The following is a 19,274-nucleotide window of genomic DNA, read 5'->3' as shown; positions in this document are numbered from 1 at the left end:
TAGGGGTGCAAAGGGATTAGAGAAAGGCAGCGGCCTCCCCATACCTCCTTTATTGAGCTATCCACCCTGCTGGGCTTCTTATCCTGGTTACTCAATAGGGGTGTATAGAAAAATGCCAGCAGTGGTATTTTGATTCATGTGCCTGGGGAAAATGTTTTAGATGCTCCAAGGAGGATTTTCCATGCTAAATCTAAGTGTTGTATTGAGATATTAAGACAGTCTCCTTCAAAAAATTTACTTGAGTTGCCTTTCCAAGCCACCCTCCGTGCCATCAATATGTTGTGGTAATCCCTGATGGAAAACCCAGAATGCTGTGATAACCAGTGCACAGTTTTATTGATCAATTGAGTGGCGGGTTCTTCCTTGTGAGCACCCAAACCAGGGACCCCTCACAAAGCCACAGTGTAAGGAAAGCATGCTGGTGGGAGGTCAATCACTAGGATCTGCGAAAACGTTGAGGGATACACCCTCAATTAGGACACGTCTGCCATGCCTAGGGCCCAGGAAGGACTGGAAACAAGTGGTGCACCACCACCCTCTGAGCGCGACCTGCAGCTCTCTTGCCCTATAGATTGAGCCACCACGCCCTTGGCCTTTGGAGGAGCATTCACATATGGGGGACCGCTGTCATTTACAGAAATCCAAACAGGAGAAGCATCAACCAATGGGGTCTCAGTGACAATTGAGTTAAAGGGGACTTTGCCCAAACAGATAAAACAGTGGACACTTAACTTCCAAAGTCCCTTAAGGATGACTCCAGTTTGTCCAATCTGATCAAAACCAGTGATTAAAGGTTGCTCAGTGTTGCCTTGAGGTTGAGTAGAGAGGTTGCTAGCTGGTTAGCTAATTCCTCGACATTGAACCTAGTAGCGGTGCTTGACTGTACGTGGCCATCAGCCGCAGGAGCTTCTGTCCCTTTCATAGCCTTCTGCTGCTATTTAGGGGCCAGGGCTGGTGGGGTCATCAGATCAGTTGGTGAAGTAGATGAAGGGGGGAAAGGCGAGGGAGCTAAAGTCTCTGGTAAAGATGGCCCAGATGGTGCCAGGTCTGTGGGCAGGGGGATGGATCTAGAGGTGGAACGGCCTTACGGTGTGTGGGAGAGCAGGAGAGGGACACATTTACATACTTCCCATGTCAGCTTAGGGCCGCCTCTCACCCTGGTTGATCTCTTTATTGATGGTTCCTACCGCCTTTGCCCGGAATATGTTCATGGTAAGGTGCGGCTGGCCTGTGGTAGATGCTAAATGTGCCTCCCTTCTCCCCATTCGACTAGGGGGATGGATAAGGGCCAGTAGGTCCACAAATCCCAAAATAACTTGGAAATGTGCAGCTATAAACAGAATGTGCAGGTCCAAGAGGAAACCTGCCAAACAAAAATGCACTCACTGATATCCCAGTGTGTCTGGCCTTTAATCAGTCCCTCCATTTCATATGAGTAGTGGAAGTTGTACAGGGATCCAGTCTCCATCTTCTAATCACCAACCATTTGGTGTTTGCTGCATTTCCTACCTGGATCTCTGGAACTCTGTTGCCCTTTAGTGCCTCTTTGTACCGAGGATCACCGTAGCGTCTCGCCGGACCCGCTTCGCGGGTCCCGCAGCGCTCCTCACGCTTGAAGCTGCTGGCCGTGTGGAATCGCTCACAGGAGTAACGCGGGGTACGTGGTAGCACCGGAGGGGCTGAGAGCTTTCAGGCAGGGACTCCAGCGTCCAGGAGTCCCTGCGTGCCCGATCTGATACACCTGGGCTGCTCTCCCCGCTGGCCCCGCCCACCCGCCAACGGAGTAAAAAGCGGGCTCTGACTCCTGCCCACTGGGACCATTTGGTGTTTGCTGCATTTCCTACCTGGATCTCTGGAACTCTGTTGCCCTTTAGTGCCTCTTTGCACCGAGGATCACCGTAGCGTCTCGCCAGACCCGCTTCGCGGGTCCCGCAGCGCTCCTCAAGCTTGAAGCTGCTGGCCGTGTGGAATCGCTCACAGGAGTAACGCGGGGTACGTGGTAGCGCCGGCGGGGCTGCAAGCTTTCAGGCAGGGACTCCAGCATCCAGGAGTCCCTGCGTGCCCGATCTGATACACCTGGGCTGCTCTCCCCGCTGGCCCCGCCCACCCGCCAACGGAGTAAAAAGCGGGCTCTGACTCCTGCCCTCTGGGACCATTTGGTGTTTGCTGCATTTCCTACCTGGATCTCTGGAACTCTGTTGCCCTTTAGTGCCTCTTTGCACAAGGATCACCGTAGCGTCTCGCCGGACCCGCTTCGCGGGTCCCGCAGCGCTCCCCACGCTTGAAGCTGCTGCCCGTGTGGAATCGCTCACAGGAGTAACGCGGAGTACGTGGTAGCGCCGGCGGGGCTGCAAGCTTTCAGGCAGGGACTCCAGCATCCAGGAGTCCCTGCGTGCCCAATCTGATACACCTGGACTGCTCTCCCCGCTGGCCCCGCCCACCCGCCAACGGAGTAAAAAGCGGGCTCTGACTCCTGCCCACTGGGACCATTTGGTGTTTGCTGCATTTCCTACCTGGATCTCTGGAACTCTGTTGCCCTTTAGTGCCTCTTTGCACCGAGGATCACCGTAGCGTCTCGCCAGACCCGCTTCGCGGGTCCCGCAGCGCTCCTCAAGCTTGAAGCTGCTGGCCGTGTGGAATCGCTCACAGGAGTAACGCGGGGTACGTGGTAGCGCCGGCGGGGCTGCGAGCTTTCAGGCAGGGACTCCAGCATCCAGGAGTCCCTGTGTGCCCGATCTGATACACCTGGGCTGCTCTCCTTGCTGGCCCCGCCCACCCACCTATCCGCCTATCAGCCTGTTGTACTTTGTTCAAAGGTGACCAGTGGTACCCCTGCGCGGGAGCGAGCCGGGAGAAGCCCGGGACAAGGGCGGGACCGTCTGTGGCCGTCCGGGGCCGAGGGAGGCCGGGCTGGGCCAGCCCTCTGACATTGACGCTAACGGAATATATTGTACCAAGAAACGTGTTATGTCAGATAAGTGCCAAACTTTAAGTTTTGTAAAAGGGTTGGTGAGCACAAAGTATGCCTGTATCTCCAAGTAGTATCACTCCGATGACCCCACCGGTCGAGGCTGGGCCTGTAGTTATTGGACGTCTAGATAAATACTTTAACCGGTCCACCCAGGACATCGAAAAAGAGATAACGCTTGCAGAGAGGCGTGCTGAGCGTAGATTATCTATTGAACTTCTCGAAAATCCTGTAGACAAGAGCTCAGCACAAATCTATCCTGCATTGGTAACGCCCTTATCATCATTAAACCTGCCTGTTGTAGCTGAAATATGTCATGATGTTATCACTAGCGAGGAGAACGAGGGTATTGTAGTAGCAGAATCAATATCTTCTTGTGTGAGCCATATTGACCCTATAATATGTACATCAGAATTATGTGCCCCGGTTTCTCTGCCCCAACCCAAATCAGGATCAAAAAGAAAAAGGAGTACTGCACCTAGAAAATGTTATCTAGCTAAACCCCCACACAAACTTAGGAAAGTAAGTAAAAGTATGTGCCCCAGTAAGGCTGTCACTGAAGCAAGCCATAGTAGGGAAATTATACAAGAGGGGGATGTTGTGTTATTAGACAGTCCAGATCCTAGTATTATCAATTCTTCTGAGACTGGCTTGGCAATGGCTGGCACACTGCCACTTCTTTGCAACCTGTTTCCTGACCTAGAAAGGTTGCTACGGTCAATTTTGCTCCCAATAGAGGAACGAATTAGTAAGCTATCCGATCGGCTAGACCATTTTGAGCAGGTAACACTAGATAATTTTTTTTCAACAAAGGCACTGATAAAAACGCAAGCAAGGCTGGATGAAAGTAGTAAGCCCCAGAACAATACTCAATGTGTACCGCAGGACAAGGGACGAAGGCAACAAATTAATTCTCCAGTGCCACCTAAGTCAGGCAGTGCAGCTGGGAAGAGACCACCCAAGCCTCTTGACTTAGCACTATCGGGCCCTGCCAAAAATTGCCCTAATATTGTAACCTTTAGCTCAGACTGCAGCGCAATCACTGCCGCCTAGTTTAAAACCTTTGCTTACTGTTGGAGCAGGGGGTAATGCGTGTTCTGGAACAGGCACTGCCCCACCAACTGCCCCATTAACTAGTAACCAGCCCCCAGCAAATAAACCTGCACCTCGCCCTGCTCCTATAGCTTCCAGACCGCCCTTACCACCCTTGACAAAGCCACCTCAAAAGAAACCCCCAATGAACCTTACCCCAGATTCCTTTCCCTATGTAGTTGTCCTTACAAATGTCCCACCACTTTCAACTGGACAGAGAGAAACCTTCCAGATGCTTAAAAATAAGGTTATGCACTGGTTAAGAGTGAACCGGCCTCTACCAGGGGAAGTTAATGGATTAATATTGGGGGTGAGGAGAATAGACTGGATAGGCTGTACTCCCAAAAGTTTGGGGGGGGACTGCATTGTGGTTAACTTTCAAGATCCAAGGGTGGCAGGATGGATAACAAGACTGGGATGGGGCACAAACAATGGAGGAATCAACATTGCTGATCTTACTTTCTTTTACCCACGTCCTATTAGTGTTCTGACTGATCTGCTTAATAAGCAAAATTGTCCTCCTAACCTTCCATGGTCAAGGATTTCCCCACCTGTTCCACTGCTACAGTGCAAAAACCATCTTATTGGCCCGAACTATAATCTTCCGGTTTGATGGCAAGATCTAGGTTGGGGATGTTGACAAACCCTTGATCACATGAATATTAGTGGGGGAGGAAATAGCAGGAATCAACATGGGGATTGTAATGAACTTGATTCAAATGCTGGTGCGACGTTAGATGTCATGAATATTGGCGATGAGATCGTGAATGTGGAGGAAGGATGTGGGGAAGTAAGTGTTAACGACGGAAAGGGGGAGTTACCCACACCAACTGCAAATGCTGATAATGATATGGATGGGGGTAGTACGAGGAATATCGAGAGACTTGTCGGGAATGATGAAAGCACAATGAATCCTCAACCATGTTCTATAACAAATGCAGTCTGTGAGGATGGGTTTAGTCCTGGGAAGTTCATATCCTGGAATATTGCTGGGCTGGGTAGTAAGTTAGAATCACAAACCTGGTTAGACTTTATTAATGGGTTCGATGTGTGTTGCTTTCAAGAAACAAAGGCCTGTGACCCTGTTTTCCTCCGTGGGTATTAAAACTTTTCAATCCCAGCCTCTAGAGGGGTTAGGAGTCGGCCAATGGGAGGGCTTACAGTATGGATAAAGCAGGACTTGGACATTTCTATTAAAGTGTTGGATTTGGGCCTTAGTGACATACAAATGTTAAGACTGTCCTCAGAAAAGTAGGATGTGATTGATCTGTATAACATCTATGCAAGAGGAACCAATTCGGGGAGTTCTCCCACTCTAGAGGCCTTGTTCGCCTTCTTGGAAACTAAGTCCCTAGGTAACAGAGTAGTAGTAGCTGGGGACTTAAATAGGACCTTCGAACCACTTGACAGTACAAATGATCCCCTGGGTCAGGATGAGGATTCGCTTTGGGGAGTACCATTTTTTAGTATAGATCCTGTCAAGCGGTGGACGAAGGACATACTGCTACTAAATGCCATGTGTTTGGAGCACGGGCTAAGAGCCCTAAACGTTAGGACACCAGGGGACAAAGAGTGTGTTCGCACTTTTGACAATGGTCATAGTAGGAGCAGAATAGATTATGTTATATGTAGTCTTTCACTCTGGCAGGGGGTTCTTGATATGGACATTAAGGGTAGATTGGAAAGTGATCACAATCCCCTTGGTGTGACCCACAAATGGTGGAGTGTTGGGCCTCAAAACATGCACATAAGAAATGACCAATTTCCAGTAATGGCCAACGACATGCAAAGGTTGAAATGGCCAAGTGTATTAGCAAATGAAGAATCCATGACCACTATCAATGCTGAGGTTGACAAGGCTCTTACTTTTATGGAAGCGGCAAAACCTACAATCCCTGGTTCCAGGGAAATTACAGATATTCACAACAAGTTTTTCTGCCTCCTAAGACCACACTTTATGCAACCACAAAGTATCAAAGGTAAAAAACCTCCTAAAGCGGCCAGGTGGTTTAATCGCCAGTGTAGGTCAGCTCGATTGGCACTGGGCCATGCTATTAGAGAAAGAGACAGGGCTGCGATCAGTGCAGCCAGAAAATCCTACAATATAAGCATCTCCCAGGCAAAGAGAAAATGGGATGAAGAGCACTGGGCGGAGTTAAAGGAGGCTTCCAGTAGTAAGGATTCCAGGCTTTTTTGGAAGATTATAAAGTGGGGTAGAGGCGGTACCCCTGCTAGGCCTGATAATAATGTAGCTGAAGAAGCCTGGGTTGAGTACTTTAGACCACAATATGCAGATGCAAAGAAGGACGGGATAGGGGAGGTGTTATTGCCAGTTTTTGCTACTGATAACCTGTTTTCCCTTAAGGAAGTCGAACTAGCAATTTGCTCTGTTCAAGGGGGAGGGCACCAGGGTTAGACGGGATACCCTCGGATGTCTTTAAACATGACATGAAAAGGTGGGCGAGGTATGTCTTACTATTGGGTAACGCCTTTGCCAAGGGAGGGGTGGTCCCTGAGCTGTGGCAAGGTGCCATTATCATACCCATCTACAAAAAAGGAGATCGGTCTCTCCCAGCTAACTACAGGCCAATAAGCTTGATTGCATCCATACAAAAAGTTATGGGGAAAATGGTTGTAAATCAGCTTATGGACTGGGTGGACGATAATAATGCTCTTTCCCCCTACCAAGCAGGATTCAGGCGGGCCACCAGCACAATCGACCAAGTTTTTCGCTTCACCATTTTGTGGTGGAGGACGGTATTGCTTGGCAAAGGCTGACTGTATATTGCATTTGTCAACTTGCGGGCAGCCTTTGATTTGGTCCCAAGGTGTAAGCTATGGATGGTTTTACACAAATTAGCCATCCCAGCTGAACTCCTTACCCTAATCATGCGATTGCATGAATGTCATTTTGCCAGGGTCCAGTGGGGTGGGAATGGCGAGTCATCATCGCACTTCCCGGTAGAAAGGGGGGTCCGCCAAGGTTGTGCAATGGCACCCCTACTCTTCTCACTATTTATTAATGGGATTGTGGGGAGGATGTTAGATGTTAGTGTAGATGCACCTTCGTTAGCGGGCGTCAGGGTCCCGATCCTGATGTTCGCTGACGATACACTAATTATGTCAAAGACTCTTGCAGGTCTACAGCGTGCCCTAAATATATTTGATGATTTTTGTAAAGAGCACGGCCTTGAAGTAAATGTGGGGAAGACGAAGTTAATGGTCTTTTCCCCGCGCCATAAAGCCCACCCTAGGGTATTTCTGAATAACACTAAGCTAGAGGTGGTTAGGGAATTCACATACCTACGGGTCCAAATAGCAGATGGTCTGGGCTGGTCACATCATCTGGAAAAAATGGCACTAAAACATCAGCAAATCTCAGGGGCACTGCGGGGGGAACATAGAACATCTAAAACCAAACCTATTAAGCCTGTCCTTATAGTGTATGATGCAAAGGCTCTAGGAGCGGCCCTATATGGTGCAGAGTTGTGGGCCTGGGAAAAGTTATCTACCTTACAGACATCAGAGAACAGGTTTCTAAGAGGAATTACCGGTGTAACCCAGAGCACCCCCCTAATTCCACTGTTCCTTGACCTAGGGAGACGATCAATCAGTGATAGAGCGCTATTCCGCCCCATTCTTCACTGGAGACGTCTTTGGACAACTCCAGAGATTAAGCATTACGCAGATGGATTCCTGGCAATAATCAAGGAAGCCAATTTTCATAAGATCAACTGGCAAAAAAATATAAGGGCCATGTTAAATAAACTGGGCCTTTTTAATCTTTGGACCAATCCCCAGGGGGAAGTCTTTCCAAGTAAAGAAGCCCTCAAGTCTCAATACTGGGATTGGGTAGATAGCAGCCTTTTGAGGGGCACGAGATCTGATTCCATGGCTGGCCGCTTTCTGGAAGTCAAAATCTGTCCTATCTTAGAAAACTATTGGGACAGTATTACTGCCCCAATGGACAGGAAGTTATTCTTCCAGTTAAGGTCTGGATCCCTTCCCTTAAAATTATTAACTGCAGGATGGCAGAGTTTGACCTCTACGTGTTGCCCAGCGTGCAAAGCTGCCACTGAAAGTCTAGGCCATTTTTTATTTGTCTGTGATGCTTATTCATTACCAAGGAGGGTATGGCTAACGCCAGTCTGCAAAAATCTTGGGACACGACGCAGTGTAGTGGCTATGAGAATCCTATGTACATCCACTGATGAGCCGATTGTTCTTGGAGTGGCCAAATATTTGGGGTGGGTTTGGTCAATCAGGCGGAGGTTGATAGGTAGGGTTTTTTAATGTAATTTTAATGCAATTTGGTTATATTTGTGTGTAATTCTTATTACTTTGTATTGTATGAGCTCGCACAACTGCTTTTAGAATATGTATATGTATATTGATGAATGAATTAACTGTTTTTATCTGTATTGTACTTGATTATATGTTGTGCTTTTATGAGAAGTTATCTCGAATAAAGCTTATACTACTACTACTACTACTACTACTAATCACCAACCAAAGAAGTAGGCCCAGCCCAGCCTTATACAGGCGCTGACAGGATCAGTTGGGCCCGCTCTTGGCCTAGTCTGCACTATGGCACGTGCCCGGATATGCCCCGCACTCCGGGAGCCCGAAGCAGGCTTTAAACATGCCTCTGGGTGTGGGAAACATGCGGCTGGAGGCAGCTGCCACGGGAAATGCTGGGGCTTGTAGTTTGCCCACTCCTTGTAGTAAAAAAACCAGCTCCAGCGCTACGGGAGCCCGAAGTAGACTTTAAACGCGCCTCCAGTGCGGGAAACGAAATGCTGGCGGCGGCTGCCGCAGGAATCTTCTCGGTAAAGAAATGTAATAGACTCTTACAAACATCCTAAAAGGTGGTGGTTATGATGGTATTGACATCTGCTGGTGAGGTAAGCATGCCATTTTTTGGAAAAAATGGGGCCCCTGCCTATTTGGATGAACCCTAGCAAGGTGAAAACATTTGTTTGAAAAGGAAAGTGCACACCAGGTTTCGTGTATTATTGGTCTAAGAGTAATTTAGACATGTGTATTAACAGTAAGAAATTCTTCAACCATATTGTTTTGATAGATGTCGTTTATTTTATTTGATTTTAGAGTTTTTTTTGGTTTCTTTTTCTTCCTTATCTTTTTTTGCTCACATATATTCTTTTTTGTTTATCAGATACATTAACATATACAAAACATACAAAACATTTGTCATATAAATAGTTGCTTATTTAAAATAACCACACAATCATTGTAAGAGACTTAATGTGACTGCAGAAATTATTCCTTCAACGCGTTTCGGCTGTCGCCTTCCTCAGGAAATCTGCTTTGTTCTGTACTATAGTTAGCGTGGCTAAAAAATGATGAAAAAGATAGACTTTAATATCTCTCTTATTTACAGATATATATACACATGTCTAATAGCTTACTTCATTCTGTTTTACCTTTACACCATGTTATATTTTTTATCTCAGTTACGCAAACTCCCAAGTTCGCTGTGGGTCTTCTAAAGCTAGATGCTATCCTATATACACTTATCTACTTTCTTTTATTTACACTTTCTGTACATTATTTTACTTCTTGTCATCTACACTATGTACATGGTCTCCCTATTTTACATTTGCTAATTCTTGGAATCTTGTACAATATTGTATATTGCTTGCAGATGGCAGCCACAGTATTACACTTTGAAATTCACAGGGCTAATAGGACCTAATGATGGAAATAGCCAATGGTAAGGCTTTCGTGAGGTAAGTGGGACGCAATCCCCTACGGACTTTAGATATGATAAGCTATTGGTATCTGTTAATACCTTGATATTGAAGGTAATCGGCTTCCACTCTGTGCGTGTCGTTTACTTTTATGTGAAGGCCAATGGTCCAATTCTGTGTACCTAAATGAAACCAGGATAGGCTTTATACTTTTGACTGTTACAGCGCTTGGCAGCAGTATATACTTTGTGCTTGCAAGATTACCTTATCTATTGCTTATGAAAGGCAGGATATCTTTAGCTGTCTGTCTTGTATGCAGCGCTGCCCGAGTTGAATTCTTGGTGTATCCTTAATTTAGCGGCGGTGGTTAAAATCTCCTACTCTATGAGACACAAACAGATAGATATTAATTATGTCCTACTTCTAGTATATTACTGGGTGTTTTATAGGCGGGACTGGTATAATGTACCTTCAGGTTGTCCAAAAATTTGACCATCATTATTTTCTCATTCTATTTCATGGATTTACTTGCCAGATTAGATCGTTTTGAGCCTATGTGGGAGATATAAGGGGAGGGAAAACACTTAGTATCTGTTTTTCTCCAATTGGAGAGATTTTCGGCTTTTTCAAGATACCAGTAGCGCTTACCTAGTGCTGTATTGTGGAGTCTCCTGTGCGCTGCCGCGTATTTTAATGGAAAGATAACTACTCCGGGTGTTCTGGCTCTGGGTGCTTCTCGCTCGCTGATCTATTTTTAAAAACTAGCCGAGAAGACAAAGGTGTATGTTTAGCGCAAAAGCATTATGGGCATGAAAGGTCACAAAAGATTAACGTGCGCGCCTCTGTCTGCCTGGGCTAGTTTTTAAAAATAGATCAGCGAGCGAGAAGCACCCAGAGCCAGAACACCCGGAGTAGTTATCTTTCCATTAAAATACGCGGCAGCGCACAGGAGACTCCACAATACAGCACTAGGTAAGCGCTACTGGTATCTTGAAAAAGCCGAAAATCTCTCCAATTGGAGAAAAACAGATACTAAGTGTTTTCCCTCCCCTTATATCTCCCACATAGGCTCAAAACGATCTAATCTGGCAAGTAAATCCATGAAATAGAATGAGAAAAGAATGATGGTCAAATTTTTGGACAACCTGAAGGTACATTATACCAGTCCCGCCTATAAAACACCCAGTAATATACTAGAAGTAGGACATAATTAATATCTATCTGTTTGTGTCTCATAGAGTAGGAGATTTTAACCACCGCCGCTAAATTAAGGATACACCAAGAATTCAACTCGGGCAGCGCTGCATACAAGACAGACAGCTAAAGATATCCTGCCTTTCATAAGCAATAGATAAGGTAATCTTGCAAGCACAAAGTATATACTGCTGCCAAGCGCTGTAACAGTCAAAAGTATAAAGCCTATCCTGGTTTCATTTAGGTACACAGAATTGGACCATTGGCCTTCACATAAAAGTAAACGACACGCACAGAGTGGAAGCCGATTACCTTCAATATCAAGGTATTAACAGATACCAATAGCTTATCATATCTAAAGTCCGTAGGGGATTGCGTCCCACTTACCTCACGAAAGCCTTACCATTGGCTATTTCCATCATTAGGTCCTATTAGCCCTGTGAATTTCAAAGTGTAATACTGTGGCTGCCATCTGCAAGCAATATACAATATTGTACAAGATTCCAAGAATTAGCAAATGTAAAATAGGGAGACCATGTACATAGTGTAGATGACAAGAAGTAAAATAATGTACAGAAAGTGTAAATAAAAGAAAGTAGATAAGTGTATATAGGATAGCATCTAGCTTTAGAAGACCCACAGCGAACTTGGGAGTTTGCGTAACTGAGATAAAAAATATAACATGGTGTAAAGGTAAAACAGAATGAAGTAAGCTATTAGACATGTGTATATATATCTGTAAATAAGAGAGATATTAAAGTCTATCTTTTTCATCATTTTTTAGCCACGCTAACTATAGTACAGAACAAAGCAGATTTCCTGAGGAAGGCGACAGCCGAAACGCGTTGAAGGAATAATTTCTGCAGTCACATTAAGTCTCTTACAATGATTGTGTGGTTATTTTAAATAAGCAACTATTTATATGACAAATGTTTTGTATGTTTTGTATATGTTAATGTATCTGATAAACAAAAAAGAATATATGTGAGCAAAAAAAGATAAGGAAGAAAAAGAAACCAAAAAAAACTCTAAAATCAAATAAAATAAACAACATCTATCAAAACAATATGGTTGAAGAATTTCTTACTGTTAATACACATGTCTAAATTACTCTTAGACCAATAATACACGAAACCTGGTGTGCACTTTCCTTTTCAAACAAGAGGTAAGCATGCCAGGCAGATCAGATGTTACTCTTTACGTTGGATGGATTGTTTGTCAAAAGGTTCCTCTGATTTTGCTGCAGATGTAAGTTCAGCAAAACTGCTCCATTGTTGCATTACTCTTGGCACTCTTTTTTCATATCTAAAACCATATGCAGGAGTTTATTTTCGGAAAAAAAAAAAATGGCCTAAATATGGAGGAGTTTTCTTATTGCATTGTTTTCCCCACCAGGTGCGCCATGCCTTGCAGATCTATTCTGTAGCCTTGTGCAGAACAAATATGTCACCAGTTCACAGTCGTCATTTAGAGGACAGGGAACTGGCAGTGTGGTAAACAAGGGTGCCAACACTTTATGGCACAGCTCAAACTTCATTCAGGATGTGTGTTTTATCGAACAGTAATAGCACACAGCTTTTTTTGTACATCTGAGAGACATTTTTCAGTGGCATCAGCTTCCAGGATAATTTTATGTTGTGGTTTAGGTCTCTTTAATACATGAAATTTAGGAACTTTTGTTGAAGCAAGTGTTAGAGACGGCCTTTCCCAAATTTGTGAGCTGCACTCTCAGTGTCCCAGGTCTAGGAAGAAAATATAGTTCATCAAGAAAAGTGGTATTGCACTTTAGATGTGGAGAGACAAAATAATAATACATGTTAGAATAGTACCTCTGTGCTCACACATGTTTCATTTAATAGTTTTATTTTTTGTTAATGCCTGGTAGCAATCAATCAAATCAATTAACTTCATTTTTTTTATCCACAGGGTATCTTCAATTTCTAGCATTGCTGCATTGCTTGATAAATGAATAAAGAAAATCTGAGCTCCCCTGAATATTTTTTAATTGTTGGATTTTCAGATATTCCGCAGTTGCAAATTCCACTTTTTGTTGCATTTTTAATAGTTTACCTGTTAACTCTAGTAGGAAATCTTCTGATCCTTACAACAACTTACTCAAACTCACATCTGCACACACCTATGTACTTCTTCTTGACACATTTGTCCTTTCTTGATATCTGTTACGTCACAGTCCTTTTTCCACAGATGCTAGCCCACTTCTTTTTGGAGGGCATATTGGTGTCTTTTACTGAATGTCTGCTACAGTTGTTTTTTTTCATTGGTATGGCAACGGTTGAGATCCTCATTCTTACAGTCATGGCTTATGATCGGTATGTCGCTATCTGCAATCCTCTGCGTTACATGACCATCATGAACAAGGCTGTGTGCATGTGTGTGGCTTCTGGGAGCTGGATAGTTGGTCTTATTCATGCAGTTCCACATATTGTGCTTGTGTCCAAGCTCTCGTTCTGCAAATCCCACACAATTAACCACTTTTTCTGTGATTTGACTGCCCTGTTAAAGATTTCATGCAGTGGCACTTTCAACAATGAGACACTCATTTACGTCAGTGGAGTTGGAATAGGAATTACGTCATTTATTTTAATCATCATATCTTATGGTAAAATTGCTGCCTCAATTATGAAAATCAAATCCAAGAGTGGGAAGGACAAGGCCTTCTCCACGTGTGCCTCCCACCTCACTGTGGTTGTTTTATTCTTTGCATGTCTCTCTTCTACGCACTTGCGGCCGACATCCACATATTCAACTAAGGACAACAAGATAATGTCTTTGTCATATGTCGCTGTTGCTCCACTGTGTAACCCAATTATATACTGTTTGAAAAATACTGAGTTTAAAAAAGCCCTGAGGAAATCAAAGAAAGCAACGTAATGTATGATACTGCATGAAAGAAAGTCATTTTCTAAACTACTATTGTAATACTATTACATCTACTGATGTATTAATCCCAAACTGTTTATGTTTTTCCAAATTTCAATCTTGATGCAAGTGTTTTAGAAGAAGGCTTATTGAAAAAAGGATTTCCAAAGACACAACCATTTAATTGCAGAACAGTTTCACAACAGGAGTGGTTGCAGAAATGTTAATAAAAGTAACATTATTATTTTAAATCATGAATACAAAGATCTCAGTGCCACAGCAACCTAACATTTGACAAAATAAGTTTTGAAATAAAATGTTGGGATCTATTTAGGGCTTTTAAAGTGATTTTGAAGGCATAACTTTAAATACATAGGGACATTTGGATATATAGACATAGGTTTATTTATTTTTTGTGTAAAGTTGAGAAAAAATGTAAACAAAGTATACAGTTTTCTACATCATCTATCGTTTTGTTACTTGTTAAGTTGTTTAATTTTCTATTTTCCTAATTTTGCATGCCTTACAACATTTTAGAGATTAACTGTGCAGCCACCATGTCTTCTCTCTCAGGAATCCGCTGTTAAACTAGAAGCGCACAGAAGCTTAAAGGCTTCAAAACACCAGGATACTGTCTGTTCTCTGACATAGGTTTGCAAACATGAGTCTAGTGTGAAGGCTTTAACACTCATGAATTGCAGATGAGACGATTCATGGCCACGGTGCTCAGCTCACTCATCATGAGAGCAAGGCATTTTGAACCTGCAAGCGCAGCTTAGTCATCTAAGTAGAGTTATACAAAACAGCAAACCCTGTCAATTACATGAGGGCCAAGAAAGAGGCCCATTCTCTGTAATGTTTTTCACAGTGTTGTCTCTTTTGTGTACTGTAGTCTATAAAATTAAAATGTGTCTTTATGTTAGGTGGTAGAGACGTTTTTCTTCATTAAATGTGTGCCGTTACTAATGAGAAATTCAAAAATTAGGAACTCGTCTCATTTTTTGTTTTTTGCCTTTATCCCCTGACCGAATTTTATTTAGTCAAGGGTTAGTTGAATTTGAGGAAGATGTGACAATTTTGTCAAAATGCCTGCAGAAACAGCAGAATAGTTTGGATGGGAATGTGCTTGATAATCTGCTACTTGTGCAGAGTATAGCCTTTCAGTCATTGGTGGACACAATATTTACTCAGATATGAGCCATTCTGTTGAAAGTAAATACCTCACAGGAGTTCACTGTAGTAATTCCAGGAAGTATCTGTATTCAAGTTGTAGTACAGAGGTGGTAAATAGGTAGGTCAGGGAAGAAGGTATGCCAAGAAGTAGGTTGGTAAGAAGGCCCCACCAGGAGCGGCTTCCATCAGCTAAGTCAGGATTCTACTGACTTACATGAGTCACACAACATTCTGTGACATCATTAACATTCTAGATGTCCCCAGACTGAACATGGAGGGAAGACAAGATGGACATAAAGAAGACAAGAAAAGACCTTACACCATATTTCATATGAATAGTCTGAAAAGAAGACAACAATGTTGTCTTAAACAAGTCTCCAAAATGTAGGCATGCAAGCCTCCACTGTGCCCGTTTAAAAGTCTTCAAGACAATTGTTAGATTTTAAAGTAATGGATGTGTTGGGAAGTCTAGCACCAGTACATTGACAATTAATCCAATATGGTGGCATGACATTACAATGAATACCTTTTGCATGCATGCCTTTAACGCGCAGTGACTTATCCATGCATTGCCTTTAAAACTCAACTCTATACCACACACATGCCTTTAGAACGCACATATATATTCACTGATGGAAGGAAGCCTTTGTCCGCCTAATACTCAAGAAGGCCACGGCCAATCCTCAGGACTTAGGCAACTACCGCCCCATCTCCTTGCTCCCCCTCTTGGGAAAAATGCTGGAACGCTATATTAATCAGCAATAAAATAGACATCTAGAATCAAATAACATCCTGGACCCCTCACAATCTGGGTTCAGATGGGGCTTTAGTACAGAAACTGCCCTGCTGGCCGTAACTGATTCCTTCAGGATGACTATGGACGCAGGAGGCTCGGCAATTCTGGTCCTGCTTGACCTCTCCGCGGCGTTTGATACCATCTCTCACACAAAGCTCGCAGAGAGGTTGAGCTCTGCTGGTATCCAGGGTCAAGCCTTTAAGTGGCTGCAGAGCTTTCTGCAGGACAGATACCAAACTGTCACCATGGGCCCCTATCAGTCCAAAAACACCTTGCTGGACAAAGGTGTCCCCCAGGGCTCCTGCCTTAGCTCCACCCTTTTTAATATCTATATGGTGCCATTGGCTAAGGTGGTGGAAGCCCTGGGGTTCAAAATGGTGTCATACGCCGATGACACCCAATTGGTGTTCAACTGTGGACCAGATAGAGAGGCCGATAGACGCCGATTCTGTACAGGTATGCTGGAGATTTCCAACTGGATGGAAAAAACTATCTTCAGCTCAACCCAAGCAAGACAGAAGTAATGCTTCTGGGCAAGGCAGGAGAGTCATGGTCCTCGGACTGGTGGCCTACGCAACTCGGTGCCCCTCCTGTGCTGGCACAGAGTGTTAACAATCTGGGCATCAAACTGAACCAAACCCTCTCAATGCAAGACAACATATCCTCAATAGCCGGGGCTTGCTATTTCACGTTAAAGTTGTTGCGAAAAAATCCTCCCCTTTATTCCCATGACTCATCGAAAGATGCTTACCCAAGCGACGATCATCAGCCGGCTAGACTATGGCAATGCCCTGCTAGCCGAGGTTGGAGTATCCCACTTGAGAAAGTTGCAGGTTATTCAGAACACTGCTGCCAGACTGGTTCTGATTCAACCAGCTGGCCCCCGTCACTGCCTTTGCTGAAACCCCTCCACTGGCTTCTAGTCAAACAAAGGTTCTTTTTCAAGGTCTGTTGTTTGACTTTCTCTGCACTTCAGGGCTTAGGTCCTGTGTATCTGCAAAAGAAAGTGGAAAGATACAGACCCACCTGGGCGCTGAGACCTCATTTGATGCGATTACTTCACGTGCCAAGCATCAAGCGCAGCAGGTCGGGGGGTAGGGCCTTTTCCTGTTAAGACCCTAAATATTGGAACAGTCTCCCAGTGGCCCTGCGTGGCATTTCCTCTTATTTTGCCTTTAGGAAACACCTCAAAGCTCACCTGTATTAGTTGCCCTAATTTCTGTTTTGCCACTCCGCTCTCCAGTGGTGACTGGGAAAAGCGCTGAGATGCCCCCCGGTGATTTGTGCGCGATATAAGTTCATAACATAACATAACATAACTGATAACACTAATGTTACATAGAGGTTATAGTAAGAGTCATATTTCTTGGGCTGAACTCCACTTGCGGCACTGCCTACACTGATATGGTGTCTTTGTCCAATCAGAAGCAAAGTGGGGAGGAGCCAGTTGTGCCCACAGCCATTTCAGGTCGGTCGTAGCATGGATACAGTAAACTGCTCTTACCTGACTGAAGCAAATGCTAGTGTTCATTGTTTCGGTCTACAGCCCTTTTTTAAAAATCTGCTTTTAAATTTCACTGCCCTTTGCTGCTATAGTCGTTTGTGCTCATTTAGGCTGAACTCCGCCTGCAGGACTGCCTACACTGATTGGGTTTGCATTGCAAAATCAGATGCAAGGTCTAGAGGAGCCAGTTGTGCCCCCAGCCATTTCAGTTCAGACACAGTGTGGACGCATGCCGCTGGCATGCTGAAGAGCGCCAAAGGCAACGCTATCTGCGCCCGTCCATGCCTGGACGCCGCATTTGGACACTCACAGACAGGTATACCTCTTAAGGAATTTCACTTACGGAGAACTGCTTTGAATCCCTCTCTTAGCCAGGTCTGGGAACCAGTTGATCACATGTTTTTCTATGAATATTGCCATAACAAAACCATGATTGATGGCCATGTTGCAATGCCCTCCTCCCATGCTTTAAAGTTCCTCAGTCTAGACTGTCTCTCCTTAGCAAAACGCCATAATGAGGTGTTTGATATGATCCAGGCAGAAGGACCCAATGTCCTATATCTCTCAGAGATCTGGCTTACCTACGTTACTAATGCTGAGCCACAGACAGCGCTATCTCAGGGATTTATTTAATAAAGACACTAAATAGGGTGGATGGAAGTGGTGGAGGTATAGCAATCATATATAAAACCAACTATGCATGTAGTCTAACTAATGAGTCGATCACAGATTGTGAATGCAGACTGCTTATCTATCGCCCTCCCGGACCATGCAAGAAAATTTAGGGAATCGCTAACCAATTTCATTACCATCCTGGCCACTAAGTCTGCTAACTTTAATATCGTGGGAGATCTTAATCTTCACCTTGAGGACCGCCAAGATGGTGAGATCACTAGTTTTCTGGCAGACCTCGCAACCTGTCAACTACCACAATTTTTTACTAGCTCAACACACTATGCCGGTCACCTTCTAGGTCCAGTGTTTTCTAACCTTCCTTTAAAGTCCTTTCCCCCTGCCTATGGCCCAGACATATCATATTCATATTTCCATGGCACTCCTCTGTGAAATGCTGCCACCACACACTCACCCTAAGCTCATCTTAAAACGCCCCTGGCACAAGTTAAACGCCAATCTCCTCTAAGACACTTTATGTTCCCAAACACCATAATTGGCTGGTGATTTTGAAGCAGCTGATAGCCACGTCAAAGAATGGCTCACACATTCCCTTGATAAACATATTCCTATCATGCTTATGCCTTGTGACAGAATGTACACAATCCCTTGTTTTAATGAGATCCCAGCCCAGATGAGGAAAAACGCAAAGTTCCAGAATGTTCGTGGAGATACAAATATGATCTGGCAAAACACAATATTGCTCACCTAACAAGGCCTACCATGAAGCTATAAGGGAAACATATGATGAATATTTTGCAGAAAAAATCAAAAATAGTAACAATCTATCGAAAAGTATCTTCTGCTTGCTGAATGATTTTGGAAATCCCCCTTCAGCAGGGGCTCCCACCATTATATCTAACTCCCAATGCGAGGCCTTAGACACTTTTTTTGATAAAAAAGATGAGGACATTTATGAACTTTTCCCAATTGATACTAATGCTGAAGGGTGTATTGATCACACTAGCCATTTGGACCATCTTCTATCCTCCTTCCTGGTGCTATCCTGTGAAACTTTAAGGACTCTGTGCTATAAAATTAAATCGGGATCCCCAGCAGATCCTTTCAAACCCGATCAGCTTTAGCCTTACTCCTATCTAGACTCTGTAGACTGATAAACTTATCTTTAGCATCTGAAGTCATACCAGCCTTGTGGATGCATGCCAAGGTCATTCATCTGCTAAAAAAGCAAACCTTGGATGCCTCCAAACCAGAAAGCTTGTGCCCGATCTCACTACTTCCTTTTGTGGCAAAAGTCATTGAGTCTCACATCAACTCCATTCT

The 19,274-nt window shown here is 44.2% G+C and overlaps 1 protein-coding gene across 1 annotated transcript; it reads left to right on the top strand.

The window, feature by feature from the left end:
• The first annotated feature begins 12,930 nt into the window (after positions 1-12,930).
• LOC147700795 (olfactory receptor 5V1-like) lies at positions 12,931-13,857 on the top strand. Its single transcript, XM_086928493.1, has one exon. The coding sequence runs from the start codon at positions 12,931-12,933 to the stop codon at positions 13,855-13,857; it is 927 nt and encodes a 308-aa protein (XP_086784619.1).
• The last annotated feature ends 5,417 nt before the right edge of the window (positions 13,858-19,274 follow it).

Source organism: Lissotriton vulgaris, chromosome 7, assembly GCF_964263255.1.
Source record: "Lissotriton vulgaris chromosome 7, aLisVul1.2, whole genome shotgun sequence".
In the NCBI taxonomy this organism is placed as follows: domain Eukaryota; kingdom Metazoa; phylum Chordata; class Amphibia; order Caudata; family Salamandridae; genus Lissotriton; species Lissotriton vulgaris.
This window is presented reverse-complemented; position numbering and strand designations above follow the sequence as displayed.